At 32.4% G+C, this 19,173-nt stretch overlaps 1 protein-coding gene across 1 annotated transcript; it reads left to right on the top strand.

Moving 5' to 3' along the window:
- The first annotated feature begins 10,259 nt into the window (after nucleotides 1-10,259).
- On the top strand, nucleotides 10,260-18,948 carry LOC130440558 (uncharacterized). The gene is made up of 3 exons (XM_056773808.1): nucleotides 10,260-10,392; nucleotides 12,612-13,287; nucleotides 15,993-18,948. The coding sequence occupies exons 1-3, from the start codon at nucleotides 10,323-10,325 to the stop codon at nucleotides 16,453-16,455; spliced, it is 1,209 nt and encodes a 402-aa protein (XP_056629786.1). The 5' UTR covers nucleotides 10,260-10,322; the 3' UTR covers nucleotides 16,456-18,948.
- Nucleotides 18,949-19,173: the final 225 nt, after the last annotated feature.

Raw genomic sequence — 19,173 nt, 5'->3', positions numbered from 1 at the left:
TGACCTATGTTTTTCGAAGATTTTCTCTCTCTGAGGGAAATTTTGTTGTTCAAGTGAGGATTTTTGGAGCTCATTAGCAGTGATCAGTGAGGTGTAAAGTCAATTTCTCTTTGAAGATGATATGATGAAAATCTCCATTGTTTCGTTAGAGAAGTTGCATATAAACCATCGTTTTGTGTTCTTCGTTTTTAATTGTGTATTTGATAATAAATTCATGTATTCAAATACAAATCTCTGGAGACTTTATAAGTACTTCTGTTTACGACCAATATATTATTAATATTTAATAGCTCCCGAAAAACTATGAATAAATAGATTAAAAATAGTTGTTCTCATATTTAATCAACGAACTATTCGTAATTTACTCACAATATCTACTTAATGATTTAAAATCGTGTATAATAACAAAACGTGTAATGTTTATGTATTTCATCGGAATTTATAGAGTGAAAATCGTGATTCACAACCTTCATTGTTGATTCATTTGCCATTCCTTTTCTTTGCAATTGAATGAAATATTTATGCAGCTAACAAATATTTAAAACGATATCTTTGAAGTACCGCCAACAAAACCATGTAACATCACGTTCCATTTTTTTCTGGTTAACCTAATTTTTTTTTATCATTACACAATATTAAAAAACTATGTAAGACATAAGCAATATTATCTGACTAGTTCAATCGGTTTTTTAAACAAATCAATTAGTTATATATGAATACTACAGTTGGTATCACCTTGAACGACACCACTTCGGTATGGTTACGAAAAATGTCCGTAAGGTAAACATTAGTGAGGAGTACTATTAAAAAAATTATTTTTGTGCACCGATAACTCATCATGGTACCATTCTAATCTTCTGTGTTTTAACGTTTCTAAAACTAAATATCATATCATTCTAAAAAATTAAGCTCTGCCTATTATGCGCTAAGATCAGTTTTCAAGAAACTAAATTCTTATAATAGTGCCCTTATTGAGGTGCATCTTTGATATGCCCTTCCTTTCTGGGTTACGTGTGATGCGACGAATCTTCAAACAACAAAAGATCCTTCCTTATTCATCTTTGAATCCGTTCTAATCCGGCATAATTCGTAAGCACGATTCTCCTATTTTAGAAAGATGATAGCACAGCTATCCACATAAGGACGCACAACACGACCTTCCTTTATCTATACCAAGTTCAGAGCTAGAGGGCTCAATCCATTACAATTCGAAAAATATGTACAATCATTTGCTAAGTTAAATCAAATCTATAACGTCCTTTCCCGCAGTTCGCATATTTACTGGAAAGTACCTTTTACTCTATAGACACTTTATATTTGATTCTACTTCATTTGTGCCTTTATTCAGTTATTTGTGTTTGTTTCTTAGTTCTTTGCAAGGTTTTGTCTACAAAACGTAAATAATTTTTTGACAATAAAGTATTTCTCTTTCTGTTTCTCATATTCAGATAACTTGACTTGTGTATTGATTGCAAAATACCTATTTGCTTCATGTTGAATATATAAATAGTTTGTCGTTGACTCCTACATGTTACGAGATACTTTTGATATCCATTATTATAGAGGAGAGGGATGCTAGAGACCCTGAAGATGAACAAGTCAATAAAGGTTTTCTAAGTGGTAATTTTCGCACAAGGACCCAAGAGCAGATAGTAATGACACATTATCGCTGTCAAAAAAGAGAAGATACACATCAGTAGGTCAAATTGCCATTAGAAGGTGTGCATCAACACATCTAGATGCTAGGAATCTTCATTATGGAACACAGTGTGTCTTACCGAAGGAACGAATAATACTCAAATATTAGAGTATGTCGTTGATCAAATGATGAGAGAGTTAACAGTATATCATTGACAAATCTAAGGCAGTTAACACTCGTGAAATCATCGGCGGAACATCCAAATAAGAGCTGAAATCCGAACACAGAAAAAGGCACAAACCCACAGGGGAATACATGGGAAATAATGAAAAATTACTTACCAATGAAAGCGAAGGCGCTATCAAAAATAAAGAAGAAATATGATAGAAGCAGAAACAATAGATGCAATTGCAGAATTAGGAAGAATGTTCGGGTTATTTGCAATTCTTATGAAGTATAATTATTCTTAGTGATTGTTTGAGCTTATTAATAATGAAAATGCATTACAACTGTTATTTATTTAAGCTTCATGTCAGTCGCTTGATTTGTTTGTATTACACTATAACCTAGCGTGATGAGAGCATTTCTTTCTATCTGTTTTTCCAAATTATGTTCGATCTAATCTAAGAAATATTATTGATATAGAATTAGTTGGCTCACTTCCCTTAGCGTTTGTTACACCAATGTACTCATTTTGAATCCACTGTTTCTTGTAGTGGACGAATATAACCAGAATGAGTCGTGTATAGATACACTCAAGAGCTTGTAGAGATTAATTGATAAATTTGCTTTTAAACGTTTTAGTCGGTCGGTTAAGTGATTTAATTATATGTAAATATATTGATGATAAATTATACCGATAGTGCTAGACAGTCACGAACTTGTTTACTCTTGGGCAAATTTCATTACAATGTGTTCCTGCATTGTGCATGAATTAAATAATATTACGTTGAAAATAGATATAATAAAAATCGTTAGGGCTTAATAGGAAGTGAAAGTAGGAAATTATCATTTATTTTTACTTCCGGTTATGGAATTGAAACAATATTTTAAAAATCATTGATAAATCAAATATGATTGAGATCGGCACATTTATGAACTTTACCAAAGTTTCTAGTTCGCCTTTTATATTTGATAGCTGATTTGTTTTAATGAAAAATGTGGAAAATTGTCATCAAGTATCGATGTCAATCGATTAGATATATTTTGTCTAATAGAACGCCATACCTTATGGGTAAATATTCATTCATTCATTCATACGATATATCTTTTGGATAGCATGTTAACCTAAAATTAAAAAAAAAATTCTTAATTGAAATTTTATTAAACTCTATAAAGGCTTTTACGGTTATTACAATGGATTAACGACCTGGTCTGTTCGACATAGTTTTTTCTTGAGTAGACTGTACATTGTAACCGTTATCGTACCCGGTGAGACTCTTCAATCAAAGTTAATTAATTTAGTTCAAAAACTTTATCAAATAGTAATAATCAGAATAATTACAAAAGTATTAACAATTTTGTGATTATCACTTCAAAAAAAAATATTTCATTATACCGTCCAGATTGTCTTCTAGCTCCATCTCCTCCGCTGGATGCATCACATACTCATTTTTTCACGCTATTTTTCAATTCTGCCTTGTGCTTGCAATCAAACTGGTAAGTTCTTAAAAGCATCTGAATTTTCGTGCCATCGGTGTTTAAACATTCACTAATATTTATAGAGTCATTCAATCGATTGAGCTTTTTCTCCCTCTTCTTGAAGTTCAAAAGCCACATTAGTCAAAAAGATCACAGTTACTTATGAAAGAACTCATGGATCTTGCCCATGACCAAGAGCTCTATTTTTGATACGTAGTGATTCTTCTCAGCTTCTGACAGCACAGCAGTATGCAATGATCTGTTCATCACTATCTTGAACATTCGACAACATCAACACATCAACGTTGCTGTTTTGAATGGAAAAAATATAATGCGGTATCGTTTGTTTGAACTGTATATCAATATAATTTTGAATTTTTTTGTTATCGAACTTTTATGAGAGTGTATACTATGTTTTGTCTAAAAAATTTACATTTTTAAAGACTAAACCAAATCCCGTCGAGTCTGACGAATTTAAGACCTGATTGGATTGTACTGAGAACGATTACTTGTACCTATATTTGAAATGTGATATTTATGTACTAAAGCGCAGTAAATTAATATACAGAGGGATACCTTATACCCGCCTTATGGGCCCCATATATAAGGCCGCCCATCAAATATCAGATTAGTAAAAAAAATCTTGAGCGCCTCAGATTTAGGTAGGGTGAGTTAGTTGAATGCTAACAAGTCAATCTGATAATTTGAAAGTGACATAAAGAAAGGGGGCTCAAAAAATTAAAAATAAACATCATCTTTACATTCTCGAGCGGAGTTCATTTTTTTTTTATTTTGAAGGAAATAATTCAAAGATAACGAAATGTACATAATAAAAATTCATCGATATCTGGAACTGTCAAGAGAATCTTAATCAAACCTTTTCTGTTTATTATAACGTATTCTATTTGGATTTCACTACCAAAATGAGACGCCCAAGTCTTATCTGAAATAAATTACAAAAATTGCTGGAGAAATGTCGTTTTCTTCGGCATCTAGTGATAACTATGAGCCTACTGTCGCTGGAGAAAGTGATTTATTCAACTCCTCAGATTGTTTTGAACAGTCATTCTACCATTACAAGAGTACGAAACAGAGCAGGTGATGTAAACTACAAATAATTGAGATCGGATTACTGGGTATTGTTGACCTTTTTCTGCAAAAAAGCTCATCTACAACGGAACTTTTTTAAAGGATATTTCCTCATGCATTATTTCTTCAGATAGCAGAATGTACCAATGGTCGCCTTGATATTTGAAATAAGTCAAAAAAGTGGAAAGATGACAGACAACGAAGAGATACAAAACTAATAAGATGTACGTGTGTCACGCCAAACAATAATCTGCCTGCTGTGAAGCATAACTGGAAAATAAAACTCTTAGAAAAGCAGTTTCACGTGACTTATATGTGCTTTTGTTCTCGATATTATACCTTGCTCGCTCAGATAAACAAGAGATTGCTCCCCTTATCTCTTTAAGTAGATTTTAGATCATGTTAAATGTTAAGTTGTGGCTTCGTTGTGATGATTTCTTCGGGCTACACATGATATAAACGTATACTCCGGTAAAGAATCCAACAAACTAACTTGGCAAATTGTAAGTGAAGAATCTGCTTTCATGTCCACAAACAGTGGGTTGTTATACGGCAAATGGCAAGGTACCAAAAAAGTAGTATAATTTATGTCCAAAAAGGACTTATTTCCTTACATCTTCTCGTGGAAGGACAAACCAAAAGATGTGTGAGATGTGCAAAATATAAATATCAAAAACAACAAAAACTCTTTGTGCAAAAGGCAACATTCCTTTTTGCAGGGTTATATTTTTATTTTATTTCCAATAAATTACTTATTTTGATAGCACGTTTCTTTTGTGAAATAGTACCTGGTGGTACTTATTTAAACCACATTAAAGCCTGGGGTAAACCTTCTCCTCCTACCTACCAGAAAAAATATTAACTAAAATTAATAAATTCTAGTTAGTGAATATCAAGTTACAAAGTAGACCCGTCCATTGTTGGTAAATTTTTGACCATCGAACCATTTTGTCGAGTCTAGAAACAGAATATGAACTTCAATTCATTAATTTTGGCCCTAGCAATAATGAATATGTGAGCTGGTGCATTGTATTAATTAAAAACATTCTCTTTTCAGCCAAATACGGCAAACGTTGCAATAAGCTCGCATAATACTCGCCGTTGATAGATTTTCCTTTTTCAAGATAGTCAATGGAAATTATCCACGCGCATTCCAAAAAACCGACGCTATGACCTTGCCTGCAAATTCTTCCTTTTTAGTCCATTATTTTAATTGTTCTTTTATTTCGAGAGTGAACTGATGTAACTACGGTTCATTCATGGTTAGGGAACGGTGCAAAAATTGGGATTAATTTCTGTGAAATACTGCTAAACACTAGGTGGAAACATCTTCAAAATGCTGTTTCTTGCGCAAAGCTTTCTCATCTTCAAATTTTCAATTAATATGCGATGTACCGAATTTTTTGAAATGCCTACTATGTCTGCTACCTCGTGCAGTTTTCGATCATCCAGTCCTCCTTTGTGGATTTTTTTTTATTTATGGAGTCTTCACTTCATTTGGTCGACCAATGCCATGCTGGTCTTCGTAGATTTTACAACTTCGTTTAACCCCTGCTATTCAATATACTCTTGATAACGAAGCAGAGCAGTCTCACCCAGAATTGAATTTTGTTTAGCTTCTATATTCGCTGTGCTAAGACGTTTCAAAAAATAGTATTGTATCTCATAACGATAATATTTTTTCCCATGTTTACAAATTCATTGAAAACATTCACTATTGATAGCTACCAAACAAATAATAAACAACCTGGCGTCTTCAAACTTGAAACATATGCTGTGTAGATTGTGTACTTCCTGTGGTATTTCTTAACCGCCATCTTTAGGTCGGGCCAGGTATTTCTAGGACCATTTTCGTACATACATTATTCAAAATACGTGGGGCATTGATACTATTAATATCTGACGCACCCGAGTATGTCCATGCAACAGTATTTTTTTACATATTTGGATATCTATAGCCGTTTCTTATCTCCTATGGAAATATGTACATTATAGAACATTTTTTTGAAATTTGCAGTAAAGTGAAACATTAATGGCGGTTGGTCGATGGAAATTGGCAGTGAAATTAGTTAGTGCCAAGGCACTGAAGTACCCGAACTGTCATCCGCTTCATGTTCGATAGCAGTCGGTAACACGTCAACCAGCTAAAACCTTTTAACATTACGATAAATTCAAACCGTTCTATTACCATTAATATACATAATCGAGAAGAATTAAGATTTGTATGACGATTTTTGGAAAATAATCATATTATTTAGCTGTGTAACTAAACGCGAATTGAAGGTTACTGCCGCAAAAGTCAGTTTTAAAAAAATACGACACTATCATTAAAATTACAGTGTACAATAGTTATTTTTGATCGATCTTATATACAAAAAATAAATGCAAATATAAATTAAAAATATGTCATTCAGCAAATCACAGTAGTTATTTAATAAATTTCTAAACATATACGAGTAATCATCGAAGTGTTTTGGAAATGGTAACTTACGACCAGATTTTACTTTTTTAAACTATTTTATTCACATTCAAATTACGAATAAAAATTGTAGTCAACTATGGTGATAACCTTTTTGAACTGGAGTTTATGAGCTTTTGTTTTATTGGTCACCTACAGAAGAATTTGGGAAATTTTGATGTAAATATTTGAATGATCACAGAAGCGATTTTCGTAATAAGATAATTATTATGATTATTTAACCAGATATAATATTCAACTTGATATTTCAAATTAGTAAATGGATATTTAGAATGATCGAAATTCAAGGAGATTATCCGATTATAGTTTGAGAAAATTATCTGTAGTTTTAAAAAGAATATACAGTATGATTAATAAATGAGTACATTTTGAATGAGATGGTTGGAATGGTACTAACAGAGGCGTGAGAAAAACAGGTCTCAGAGTTTCAACTAATCTAGTAATACAAATGAGGACTGAAATCTCAATAAACAATCATTTAACTTGAGAAACATACGACTTGAACATGTAGCGTTCCTATTTCACCTCGTATTTTCACTCACATACCATTAAAATAAACCTTTATTTTTCCCACGGTAAACGATTGATTTCGTCTTCGATCGAACAAAACAATGGCCGCTAGCAACTTACTATTGATCATAGCAGTCCATTTTCCTGCGCTTCTCAACATGTCCACAGGCGCCCTCCGTTACCCGCTAATGCCTATTGCATGCTATTAATGTCACTTGCCAGCAATAACTTACTATTGTCTTTTCGCGTAATGCATGCGTCTTTTGAAAGTGGATCGTTCCTTCAATAAGAAGATATCTAGATGTCAACTATAATGTATTTAAAGTATGTTTTGTCACAAAACTAATGTTAAGTTGCAGGTGACACCGGTACGTACTATTCCTATATAATTTATATATAAGAAGAATATAACAATAATTTGATATTGTCTAAATAGTCCGGTCAAATTAGACCAAAAAAAAGAGTAAAGCTACATAAATTACCATCAAGCTGAAAATCAGTACAATTGTTTAAAATACAATAGAGAGAAAAAATTTGCATGTTCCCCATCATTTAAGTGTATGGAAAAAATTTTATTCAAGGTCACAGATAAAAAAAATGGGTTTTTCGCGATTATCAACAAAATAGTGAGTTTTATCATAATAATACGTCATACAAAAATTATACACCATAAAATTGTCTACAAAAAACCTACCAATACTTTTTTCCTACGAGCCACCGTTTCTAAGATATAACGATTCAAAAAGTTGTAAAAGTTATAATATTTCCGTATTCTGTTGTATTCAATGGCTATAATGATTGTATGAGAAATACCAAAGCTGCAGAACATCTTCGTCAATTGATCATTTATTTGATGAACTTATGACAGTTCCCACTAGTCAACAGAAATTTCTTACAAATACTCACAACAGGTCTCGGCTCATTCCAATGTTGTAAGAAAAGTTTACTGCTGAAAATATATCGGTGAAATCATTAAATACGGCAACTTTTACATCTTTTTAAATCATTATATCTCAGAAACAGTGCCTTGTAGGAAAAAAGTATTAATATGTTTTTTGAAGATAACTTTATGATCTACAATTTTTGTCGAGGGTATTGTTATGATAAAACTCACCGTCTGCTGAATCTTGCGAAAAATGTAACTTCGAATGTCTAAATTGACTGTACTAAAAATGTTTTTAGTTAGAAAGAATCATTGAAGAAATATTGTAGAACCATTGAGGTGTTTCTTAGCAGCAGACATATTCAAATATTTAATTATTGTTTTTTCCAAAAATATTTTTTTTTCAATCAGGTTGCATTTATCAGTGAAGTGTTTAGCGACAAGATAATAAATGTCATTAAGATATTTGAACAGATTGTGTGTGCTACAATTTTTGTCAAGGCCTTGGGTTATCGGTTATTAAGTGTTTCGTAATGAGAAACTTTGGAACAATCACCTATATGATGATAAAGATATACAAATCATTGCGTATCTCTACTGGTATCAGCTAGCGTTCGCGTACTTCCCCTGAGGTTGAAATAAGGGGAATAAGACAAGCGTGCATTCTAACTCCACTACTATTTAATTTGTACTTGAAAAATATTCAATGAAGTCTTAGAGAACGTTGATGAATGTGTCTTGGGTACTGCAAAAATTTACAGCAATATATGCTACGCTGAGGATTTTTTTTAATAGCTAGCTCATTTGGATAACTACAGAGGCTTAAAGACCATGATGTAATGATCTAGCAGAATTACGGAGTAAAACTAATAACAAAATGTACTAGAAGGATGAATCAAGTTTAATAGAGGACAAATACATCAAGTAGAAGAATGAACGGAAAGTTTCTGAATATGAAGATGATACGATGTTACACCATTCCTATGGTTTTCTACAGCGCAGAAGCATGAGCGCTCATAGAAAATTTGCTCAAATTTTTGAAAGTATTTGAGATATGGGTTTATCACTGTATTTTGACGATAAGTTGGATTGATAGAGTTACAAGTAGCAAGGTTCTTGAGCGCATGATCAAAACTTTAAAAGTAGTTAACAGTATAAAGAAAAATGAAAATACTCTGATTATGTGATGCCCAACCTAATGAATCAGGATCCTATTCAGTTGGTAATGTTGGGCAAAATAATCGGTAGAAGAAGTGTAGGTCACCGCATAATATCGTGGTTGAAGAGTTTCCGTCAATGGTTTAGGAAATCAACCATTGAGCAATTCCGCCCAGCAGTAAATAAAGCCACAGTAGGCAATATGGGAGCTACCGAACGATAACGATTACAGCACGCTAAGAAGAAGTACTACTTTTACTCAAAGTGTTGGTCTTGGCATTGATAATTGACCGCAACGAGAGTTTTACAGCCTGGGACCCAAAGTATTGCTATAATATTATCCAAGTGCTGGAGCTATGATGATTCGACTTTAATTTCGAGTGCTAATAGATGTGTGAGAAGAAAATGGAATATTTTTTTATTTCAATGCGTATGAATGCTTGCAGAACAACTTAAGTTTTCCAGTACAGATGTCCCTTATTTTAGGTAAATTTATTATTATTTTCTCTAAATTGACGTGAAATGAGAATTTGATGTATGGAAATTATGTATAATTTGAAAATGTTAAATTAGTTACCAAAATGACAGTGTTGCCATTCGACAAAATCATCGTCGTTGTATCTCTAAATTGGTACATACTTTATGAGTAATCCAAATAGGAAGTACTAAAAAACTATTGAGTACAGTTCAATTTACCGACTTTCTTTGTATAACAAACAATGCAAAAATTGTATCTGCCTACAGTGAAGATTGATTAAGAACAGTTACTCAAATAGGTGTTTCACAGGATTTCAACAATTTTGTTGACTTATTATTCCAATTTTTAATAATTAGATGAATCGTAGATAAGTATTGATTAGAGAGAAGGTATAAAATCAGTTGTATGTGATTTGATCAGCTACTATCTTGAGTATCCAACTAAAATGACTCACCTCATATTGTGGTTCATCATAAGTGCCGTTTTATATACTTTTTCGATTATTTGTAAAGCAGGTATATGGTTTATTTATTTTACCTAATTTATTTTTAATTCCAATTGCATTAAACATTTTCCAACGTTATTGAATGATCCTATTCTCCTTCATCTTTCCAATTCTCTGCACCTAATAACACTCATTTTGATCATCCAATTTGTACGCCTCCTCTTCATGAGTATTTTTTCTCTCAGTACCCTTTCTTAGATTGTAGATTTTTTAGTCGTCTTGGCTTCTTAACCGCTCTGTATCTAAACCTAAAAATATATTTTATGCATGAATCTGCTTCTCATTGTTCTGACAACAAAATACAGAGACTTCTCCCAAAGAAGGCTATTATTCTGAGGGTTTTCTGTTCCACTTCCCAAGCTATTGACATTGCTTCTGCTCAATTGTAGAATCTCCAACTTCCGTCCTCTACCATGCCGATCGTGTTAAGGTGGTATTTGAATGTCTCAGTTGATGTGGTTATGAATGCAATTTTTCTATCCAAGACTCCATCTGATCCTTCAAACATTCAGATAGTACTTTGTTAATGTGATATCTTTTAAGGCTACAGTAGGACACTGGTCCAAAATATTGAGTAATTACCCCGTTTGGGCAAGGTTATCAGCTTCCATATTACTTGGTATATCCTGGTGGCATAGTAACTATATAAGTGTTACTTTCTTTCTATTAACTAGTACGATTAAGATTTCATTCAAAATCTCCTGAGCACATATGTATATTGATAGTTGCTATACTTCACAAATAGTTTTCTGGAAAATTTGCATGATGGTCTAGAAATGCCCTATCTTGTTCTATGCACTAGTTCCGAAAGATCTTAACTCCAAAGATCTTCATTAATCCTTGATTGACGGTCATTTATCTCTTTGTTCATCATACTATGCTTCCGGCCTTTCTCGATTCTATGATCCTTAGATGACCTATCAGATTTCCTGTATCCAATTTTTCTGTCTAGAGTAGCCACTATAAGGTGAAGGGAAGGAAAGTTTAGCAGCGCCTCTAAGGCTGTAGTAGAGCATGTTGTTATAGTCCCTGCGATATCCAAACAGATTGAGCCTTTGAATTTTCCTCAGTTTTATTGAGCAGTTGTTCGTTAAGTTTTCGACCACGAAACAAGTGTATACATGAGTATATGATCAAGGATTTGATGACCGACAATACAGGAAGGGAAAATAAGCTAAGTGAATAGAAGACTTATGTCGAAAACTAGGTGCACCTAAGAAAGTCGTAAAGAAAAGTGTCAAATATAAATATCATCAGTTCAAGGAATTTGGAAGGAAAGCACAATAATAATAAAAAAATACATTTTTTAAAGTGGTGTACGAACGACATGAAATTTCGTAATTGAATCAAAATCAATGCAAATAATCATCTTCACAGCAGTAAACCATTAAATTAAAGGAAGGAAGATAAAGGGTTCAATGTGAAAAATGAGTGTTATAGCCTTTTCAAATAATTATCATATAAAAATACCCATAATTCTTAAACTGTAGAATATTTTTCATAATGTAACTTTTAAATCAAATTCACTCAAAAAGAAGTCAACCAGATTTTTTCTTGTTCATCAGTGTAAAGTCTAACTTCAAATTTTACATACATCAGTATCATTTGCAAATAATCTGCAACATTCTGCAACGAGGCTTAGAGATTTCGAGTTATTCATTAGGTTCTTGAAAGAACTGAGAGAAGAATAAAATATATACCATATCAGAAAGAATAGTGAAATGAGTAGAAAAACGATTATATAAAAAGGACAGTCGCAGTACTTCATATATATACTAAGCTCTCTATATAATCAATCACCTGTTTCAGCAGAAAATATGGTGCAGTTTTTGCACAATTTTGTATATTTTTCAGATTGTCTCATTCTCCGTCCATAACTAACACATTTCTACTTTTAAATTGCTTATATTACTCATGATAAGTGATATTATCACCAAGAACAAATTCCTGCATGATCTCCAAACTCAAAATGTAATGATAATTGTACCAGTAAACTTAATTTACAATTAAATTATTCCAAAATCTCATAGAATTCAACTATTTGCAAGTTTTTAAGCTTAGAATGGAAATATTCCACACATGTATTATGAAGTGTTTGTAGGCTCCTCTAAGACCCACATTCTAATGCCCTGATGCTAAATAAAGCTCACGTGGTACTGAATCATTCAACATTTCTCAAATCTAATTACTCTTCTAAATATTTAAATTATATCAGTTTCTATTTTATAGAATGTGAGATAAATCCATTCATAGATAAGCATCCTCTATTGATGAATTTGGAAATGACCAGCTTCATTTATCCAAACAATGAAGATAAAACTGTAGTAATAAAGTCTGGAGACACTTATGTATTCGTTTGCCCTGGACAGAAAGTTGTACTCAACTCAACTGAAACTGAAACAATCGTTGAAGCAAAATGTCAAGTAAACTCCTTGTTTGAAATTGAAGATATAACATACACATGGGATCAAATAAGTTGTACTGGAGGTCCTGTTGCCGTAGGAAGATATGTGGATACTGTTTGTGGTATCAATGCCAAATCAGCTGAAATTGGTTTTGCCATGGAAGATAATGGATTCATAAGAACAATTAATTTATGTTTCGATGTACAAAAGCAAGAAGCATTGTATTCTCATTATAATATTACGGCTTCAATAGGCTTCCATCAAAGTGCAGTACCTCGACCATCGTTTCATGAAGATCAAGGTTTTTATGATGTAGGAGGTTGCAGTGTTAAGCATCTGTACTTGAGAGACATACAAAGATCGACTATAAATGGTTTGGTTGGGTTGCCACTGACGTCTACTAAGTACATTGATAATAATCAATCTTACGTTCTATCCAAGGGTCATCTTGCTGCTAAGGGAGATTTTGTATATGCAGCTGAGCAAATTTCGACATTTAGGTAAGTGATAATTGATGAATGGTGAGTAAAAAGAGACTTGTTGCTCACTACAATAATAAGGTATTGAAATTATTAAGAAATCAATCGATGCATATTAGAAACTGCAATCGTACTTCAGTATTAAAATCCAGCAAATCTTGCCGGATTTCAAGATTTACTGGTATTTTTTTATTTAATTAGGTAGATGCAAATAGACCACGAATTTTGGACTGAATAGTATCTATTTTTGTACAACATCATGATCTCAAAAGCATGATGTCGTAATATAGCTAAATTTATACTAAATAGCTACTATGCCACACCACGATCTAGAAACAAGTTTTAACTCCATAAGTGTGAACAATATATCTGACAGTATCATTAGTGAGGTTGGGTTTTTGTCACAAACCGAAGCAATGGAATCAGAGCAACGTTGTGGAACTTAGTTAATCTGTGAGCATGCAGTTTGAGAAGTAAAGAAATGGAAATTGTTTATCCATAGCAAAAGTTTTCTGCTGACTTAAATCATTGGAAAACATTTATTCATGTGTAGGATGGAACCGTCATTTAACAATAAGAATCACGAATGGACCGTTATATATAAACAGTTCTACTGCGAATATTTCTGATAAAATAGTGCTTGAAAACCTTTGAAAAACAGAGGATTTTTAACTGTAAAAAATCTTGATTATTGTTTAAGTCTTCGTCACTTTTTCCGCCTTTTCTTAAATTGAAGCATGATTTAGATGAAAGTCATTTCGAAAAATTGGAAAATATTGAAGAGCTTTGACCAGCCAGTTTAAAAGTTATATGAAAGCCGATAGTTTATGCAATCCAAATTTCATTACTTCTCTCACTAAAGGTTAAAGATCAATATTCTACGTTCTATGATATTTCTATGTAAATTTCATAACCCGCTGTCATAACACAAAAATAGGTTCACATTATTCTAAAGCAATTCTCCAATTAAAGTTTCTATTTTTTTGTGTATCTCAGTATGCGGTAGCTTTTCCAAGCCATATTTCCAAAAAATTTAGTAACACACCTTGTCGGATAAGTTTACTGAGTACCTATATCATTTCAAATCCAGTCTGGTGAAAGTGTATCATCATCGATTTTCAACTGCATTATAGGAACTTTGACAAAAATGGTAGTAAGGAAGTTAGTCAATATAAGAAAGAGTGTGATCATTTCAAAAGCTCCCAAATATTAAGGTACTAATTAAATATCAAGAATTAGTTAATTTCTCTGAAGGGCTAGTTTTATTTCTACAAGTAAAACAAGGTGTCCGTCTATTAATTGACACAATCCAAGTTGAGCTTGAGAATCGCGTAATATATTGTCATGCAGTTTTTACTAGACTATAAATATACTTTTGTTGAGTTTGTCTCCATATGAATTTTTTTTTTCGAACATTCACTAGAATAGAACCCAAAAGTTTTTCAATAAAAATCTCAAAGTTGTATTTATACATCCAATAAATTTTTTTAAATACAATTCCTTATTTTTTCCAAGGGTATGCGCCAACTCTTAATTTTAATACCCACCATGAAATTTTAACTTTTGTAACAATGTGCCAGCTTGTGATCATGGTTGTCATGAAGATTAGACAACCCCAACCCGTGACAGAAGATTATGCAGCCTAGAGTTTTTATTATGAAATGAACCTAATCTAATATAACCTAGCCTAACTAACTTCCGTTGGTATGGCACTTTGCTTCACATCCTTGTACTGAGCAGCACCAAATAATTTTGCCACTTTTTTGTAACCTTTGTTTTTAAAATTTAAAATCATTATTCACAAGTAATTTGTTTTTCCTCTGACTTAGCATGATATCACAAATTACAAACATCTGTTTGAAGAATGGGAATCAAGTGTGCATTATCATATTATATGGAGTTTTACAAATTACGGCTACTGCAAATTATAAAAAATTCATTTATCTATCGTATATTGTTTAGAAATTCTGGGTTTCAATTTTTGGATTTTTCAACTCTAAAAAGTGGATTAGGTTCTAAATTCCAGTTAGTATTCTTAATGTATCCGTCATGAGTTGTATTATGTACTCGGACTACCTTTTCGTTTACCTGAAATTTCCCCGACCCGAGTTGGCGAAAACCTATCTCTATGGATTAAAAATCGTCACGAGTTCTACAGAAATGTACTTTATCAGCTGCAACTCTTAAGTACTCGTAGGTTATAACAAGAGTGCGAAAAATGTCCCAGATGATTATTATTTTTTATTTTCATATCAATATTCTTCCTAGATTTCATTGCGATACGTACGCACATGGAAATGTAGTCCTCAAATTTTTTAAAGTAGGTCTTGTAGTATGCTGCTGCTTCTGCTATCCTTTGTCAATTAGTCTAGCAGGAGAAAAATCGTTGATTGGGCTTATGGCTAGTAGTGTTTGTCGTTCACAGTAGTCGTTTGCCCCGCGGCGCCTTTAATGTACCCATCATATCATATAAAGTTTCTGTAAAGACCGCCAATTAATTCTCAATTGTGTGACTCGTACTGGTCGATTCTGTCCTAGAACGGGTCCACCCATATTTGACAGCAGCTCATACTCTTAGATTAGCAGCAAGTTCCGTAAAGTTCCAAACGACCGGCAATTTTGTCAACAAAAACTTGAAGTAAAGTCATGACATCTTGTGAATACTCGATGTAGATATCCAAATTCACCCTACCTAGTTAATATGTTGTTAATTACGTGTTTTGTAGGTATATAAATGTTGCACCCCAATGGGAAACATTCAACGGCAATAATTGGGCCAGTACGGAAAGAGATGCCAGAGCTTACGCCCAATCTAATAAAATAGATCTCCAAATTTGGACAGGCACTTTTGGCATAACAAGTTTACCCCATGAAAAAACTGGAGAAGACGTCGAACTTTATTTATATACTGATACAAATACTCACGCAATACCAGTTCCAGCTATTTATTGGAAACTAGTTTACAATCCAATCAATACAAGAGGGATTGTCCTCATTGGTTTGAATAATCCTTACGAAAATGATGTGGAAAAATATATTTACTGTCCAGATGTTTCGGAACAAGTGAACTGGTTGCATTGGAAAAAGGATGACATACAATCAGGTTATTCATATGCGTGTACTGTTGATGATTTCCGAAAGGTTGTAACTTATGTACCTAACCTGAGTATATCTGGATTATTGGTTTGATTGTTTCCATTATCATATCTAATTTTATATCTAGTACATCTAGACTGCATTGAATTTGCTGTTAGCATTATCACATACTATATTTGGGTATATTGAAATATAAAAATTAATTATTATTAATATGAGACAAAATAGATGTATTATTAGTAGAGTGCGCTACAAAAACAATATCTGATGGTTGCATGAAATAATAGCATAACGTAAATATATGAATACTAGCTGACAAGGCAAACGGTTTTGCCGTATATATAATTTTTAGGAAATGTTGTTAAAAATAACTAACACTATAATTGTGTGGGGATATAATAATAATTGAAATAGGAATCGACCGCTAATCAGGTAGTGTTCCGTTTGTTGCACTTCTTCTGATGACCCACACATCACAACTGACTCATTCTTAAATTTAAGTGGACGAAAATACGAGAACTCCTTGTCCAAATTACGTATGGCTACTTTGGAATGAGCATAATAACATCAAACTTTCAATTAATCAAATTCAAATGCTCGAAGTTGGCGTTTATAAATTGCTCTATGTCTGTTGACAACGGATCTGAGCGCTTCTCTTCGTTTTGATTGTCGGTCATTTAGTGCTTGTTGTGATTCACGTAACTAAACCATACTCACACGAATATATGCATTGTTTTTTTGGATTTTGTTCGCTTAATCTTCGTACTTTTGTATAACTCAAGATTTGATTATTCGACGACTCAAATTGGCCTTTGCGTCTTGCTAGTATTGATAACATATAAATAAATCAAGTTGAAATACTTATTGGTGAAAAAAAGTCACTTGATATTGTATTTGTTTTCTTATTATTTGACTTACCTTTCACAATAATAAAACACTTATACACGTACACGTTTCTGTTTTGATTCAAAAATTAAGTACAATATGTACAGATACGGTAATGGCTCACAGCAAGTGTTTATTCACATGAGATCACTTAATTAACTGATATTAAAAACTGTCTTTATCAGTTATTAATAAAATGTGAATAAGTAATCATTGTACTAGAAATTAATGATAAATTCACGATGAGAGTTGCAGAGAAAAATTAAAATACTACGTATTAAAGTCACTGCCACGATCGATACACAAATAAAACCGGTTTCGTTCTCATCCCTACTCCGCGATGTTTGCTGGATGAGAGGTGACATCTGGCGAGAATAACTAATCGATTGATAGTTGACAGTTATCGACCGATGAGGGTGGGAGATCAAATTAAATTGAGAAAAAAAACATGAAATTATAAACTCTGAATAATAATTCATCGTACTTCAATTATTAAATTTGATTGCTATCTTGCAACTCTATTGGGGATGAAAATCGCGAATAAAAAGGGGGGTTTATCTTGGAAGGGTACAAAATTGAGAGTAACATTAATTTTTGATTCTACCTCATAACAAAATAAAAATAAAAATCTTGCTAAAAAAACTAAAGCTATTAATTAACAAATGAAAAATAGGGGTTGATCCTAGAAGAGTGAAAATTTGGGGTTGTATATTTTTTCAAAAGTGTCACATAGAAAATGATATCAAAAAATTCTTCTAAAAAATAAATTAGGAGTGGACCACCCTTAACATTTAGTGGTATGAAAAATAGATGCTGGCCGATTTTCATACCTACTAAATATGCTTATAAAATTTCAAAAAATCGGTCAAGCCGATTTGGAGGAGTATGTTTACTGACATTGCGACAGGAGAATTTTATATATAAGATGTATGAACACTGTTATAGTTTTTTTTTTGAAGAAGCGGAAGAAAGATTATTATGAAGTATAAGATATTTTCAAAAATATCTTAAGAATTTTTTTAGGAATCTGTAAGGTTACACAAAGAAATGTAAACAAAAGTGATACGGTTATGTGCCAGAATTGATGGCATTATCTTAATGGTTGTGTGGTAAAAATTGATGAGCTTAAATATGCATAGATTAACTTGGTGTAGATTATAGAAACAAGTCTTGCAATTTACATGCTTGTCTTTTGAAAATGGTGATGTAAAATTGGAAAAAAGCAGCATTTAGTTTACTCAAATACAGGTTCAACTGTACGTAACTAAGATGTATACCTATGATTTGTTTATTTATTCGCAAGTTGTGATGGCTTCATTAGTCGGGATAAAGAATTCTTGAAAGATGCTAAGTGCAAAAACATTTATTTTAATTACTATTTACCAGCAACTTAATCGATTTATACCTAAAAGAAAGGATGAAACCAATAGCCATGTTGGATTATTTGATAAGCGAGGATTTACGGGAGCCAACATTATCAATAATAGGTATGTGACATCGTCAACGTAAATAGCAAGATTCAGATCCAAATATTACAAAATATTTTAATACTTCCAACTTCTACATTTTCAATGTTATGCTTTCAATATCGATTAAAATTAATTTTAAAAGATATTTGATTAAAAAATTATGATGACTTAATAGTCATATTTTGATAGAAATTGGTAGAACACAGCTAATTTACATTATATTTTATTCACTTATTACTTTTCTCATTTCTTTTCTTCATTTTCCATTCTGCTAGAGAAAATGTATAAAATTTAGACTAAATGTTCTACTTGTATCTTTGCACTCGACAAAACTATTATGAACCATTTTTCACTCAATTATCACGCATTTACTTATATTAATGATTTTACGATAATTTGACCACATTGAGCACTGTAATAGAATCAGTTGTACCCACTACATACTTCCCTCCCCACT

This window comes from Diorhabda sublineata, chromosome 2, assembly GCF_026230105.1.
Source record: "Diorhabda sublineata isolate icDioSubl1.1 chromosome 2, icDioSubl1.1, whole genome shotgun sequence".
In the NCBI taxonomy this organism is placed as follows: domain Eukaryota; kingdom Metazoa; phylum Arthropoda; class Insecta; order Coleoptera; family Chrysomelidae; genus Diorhabda; species Diorhabda sublineata.
This window is presented reverse-complemented; position numbering and strand designations above follow the sequence as displayed.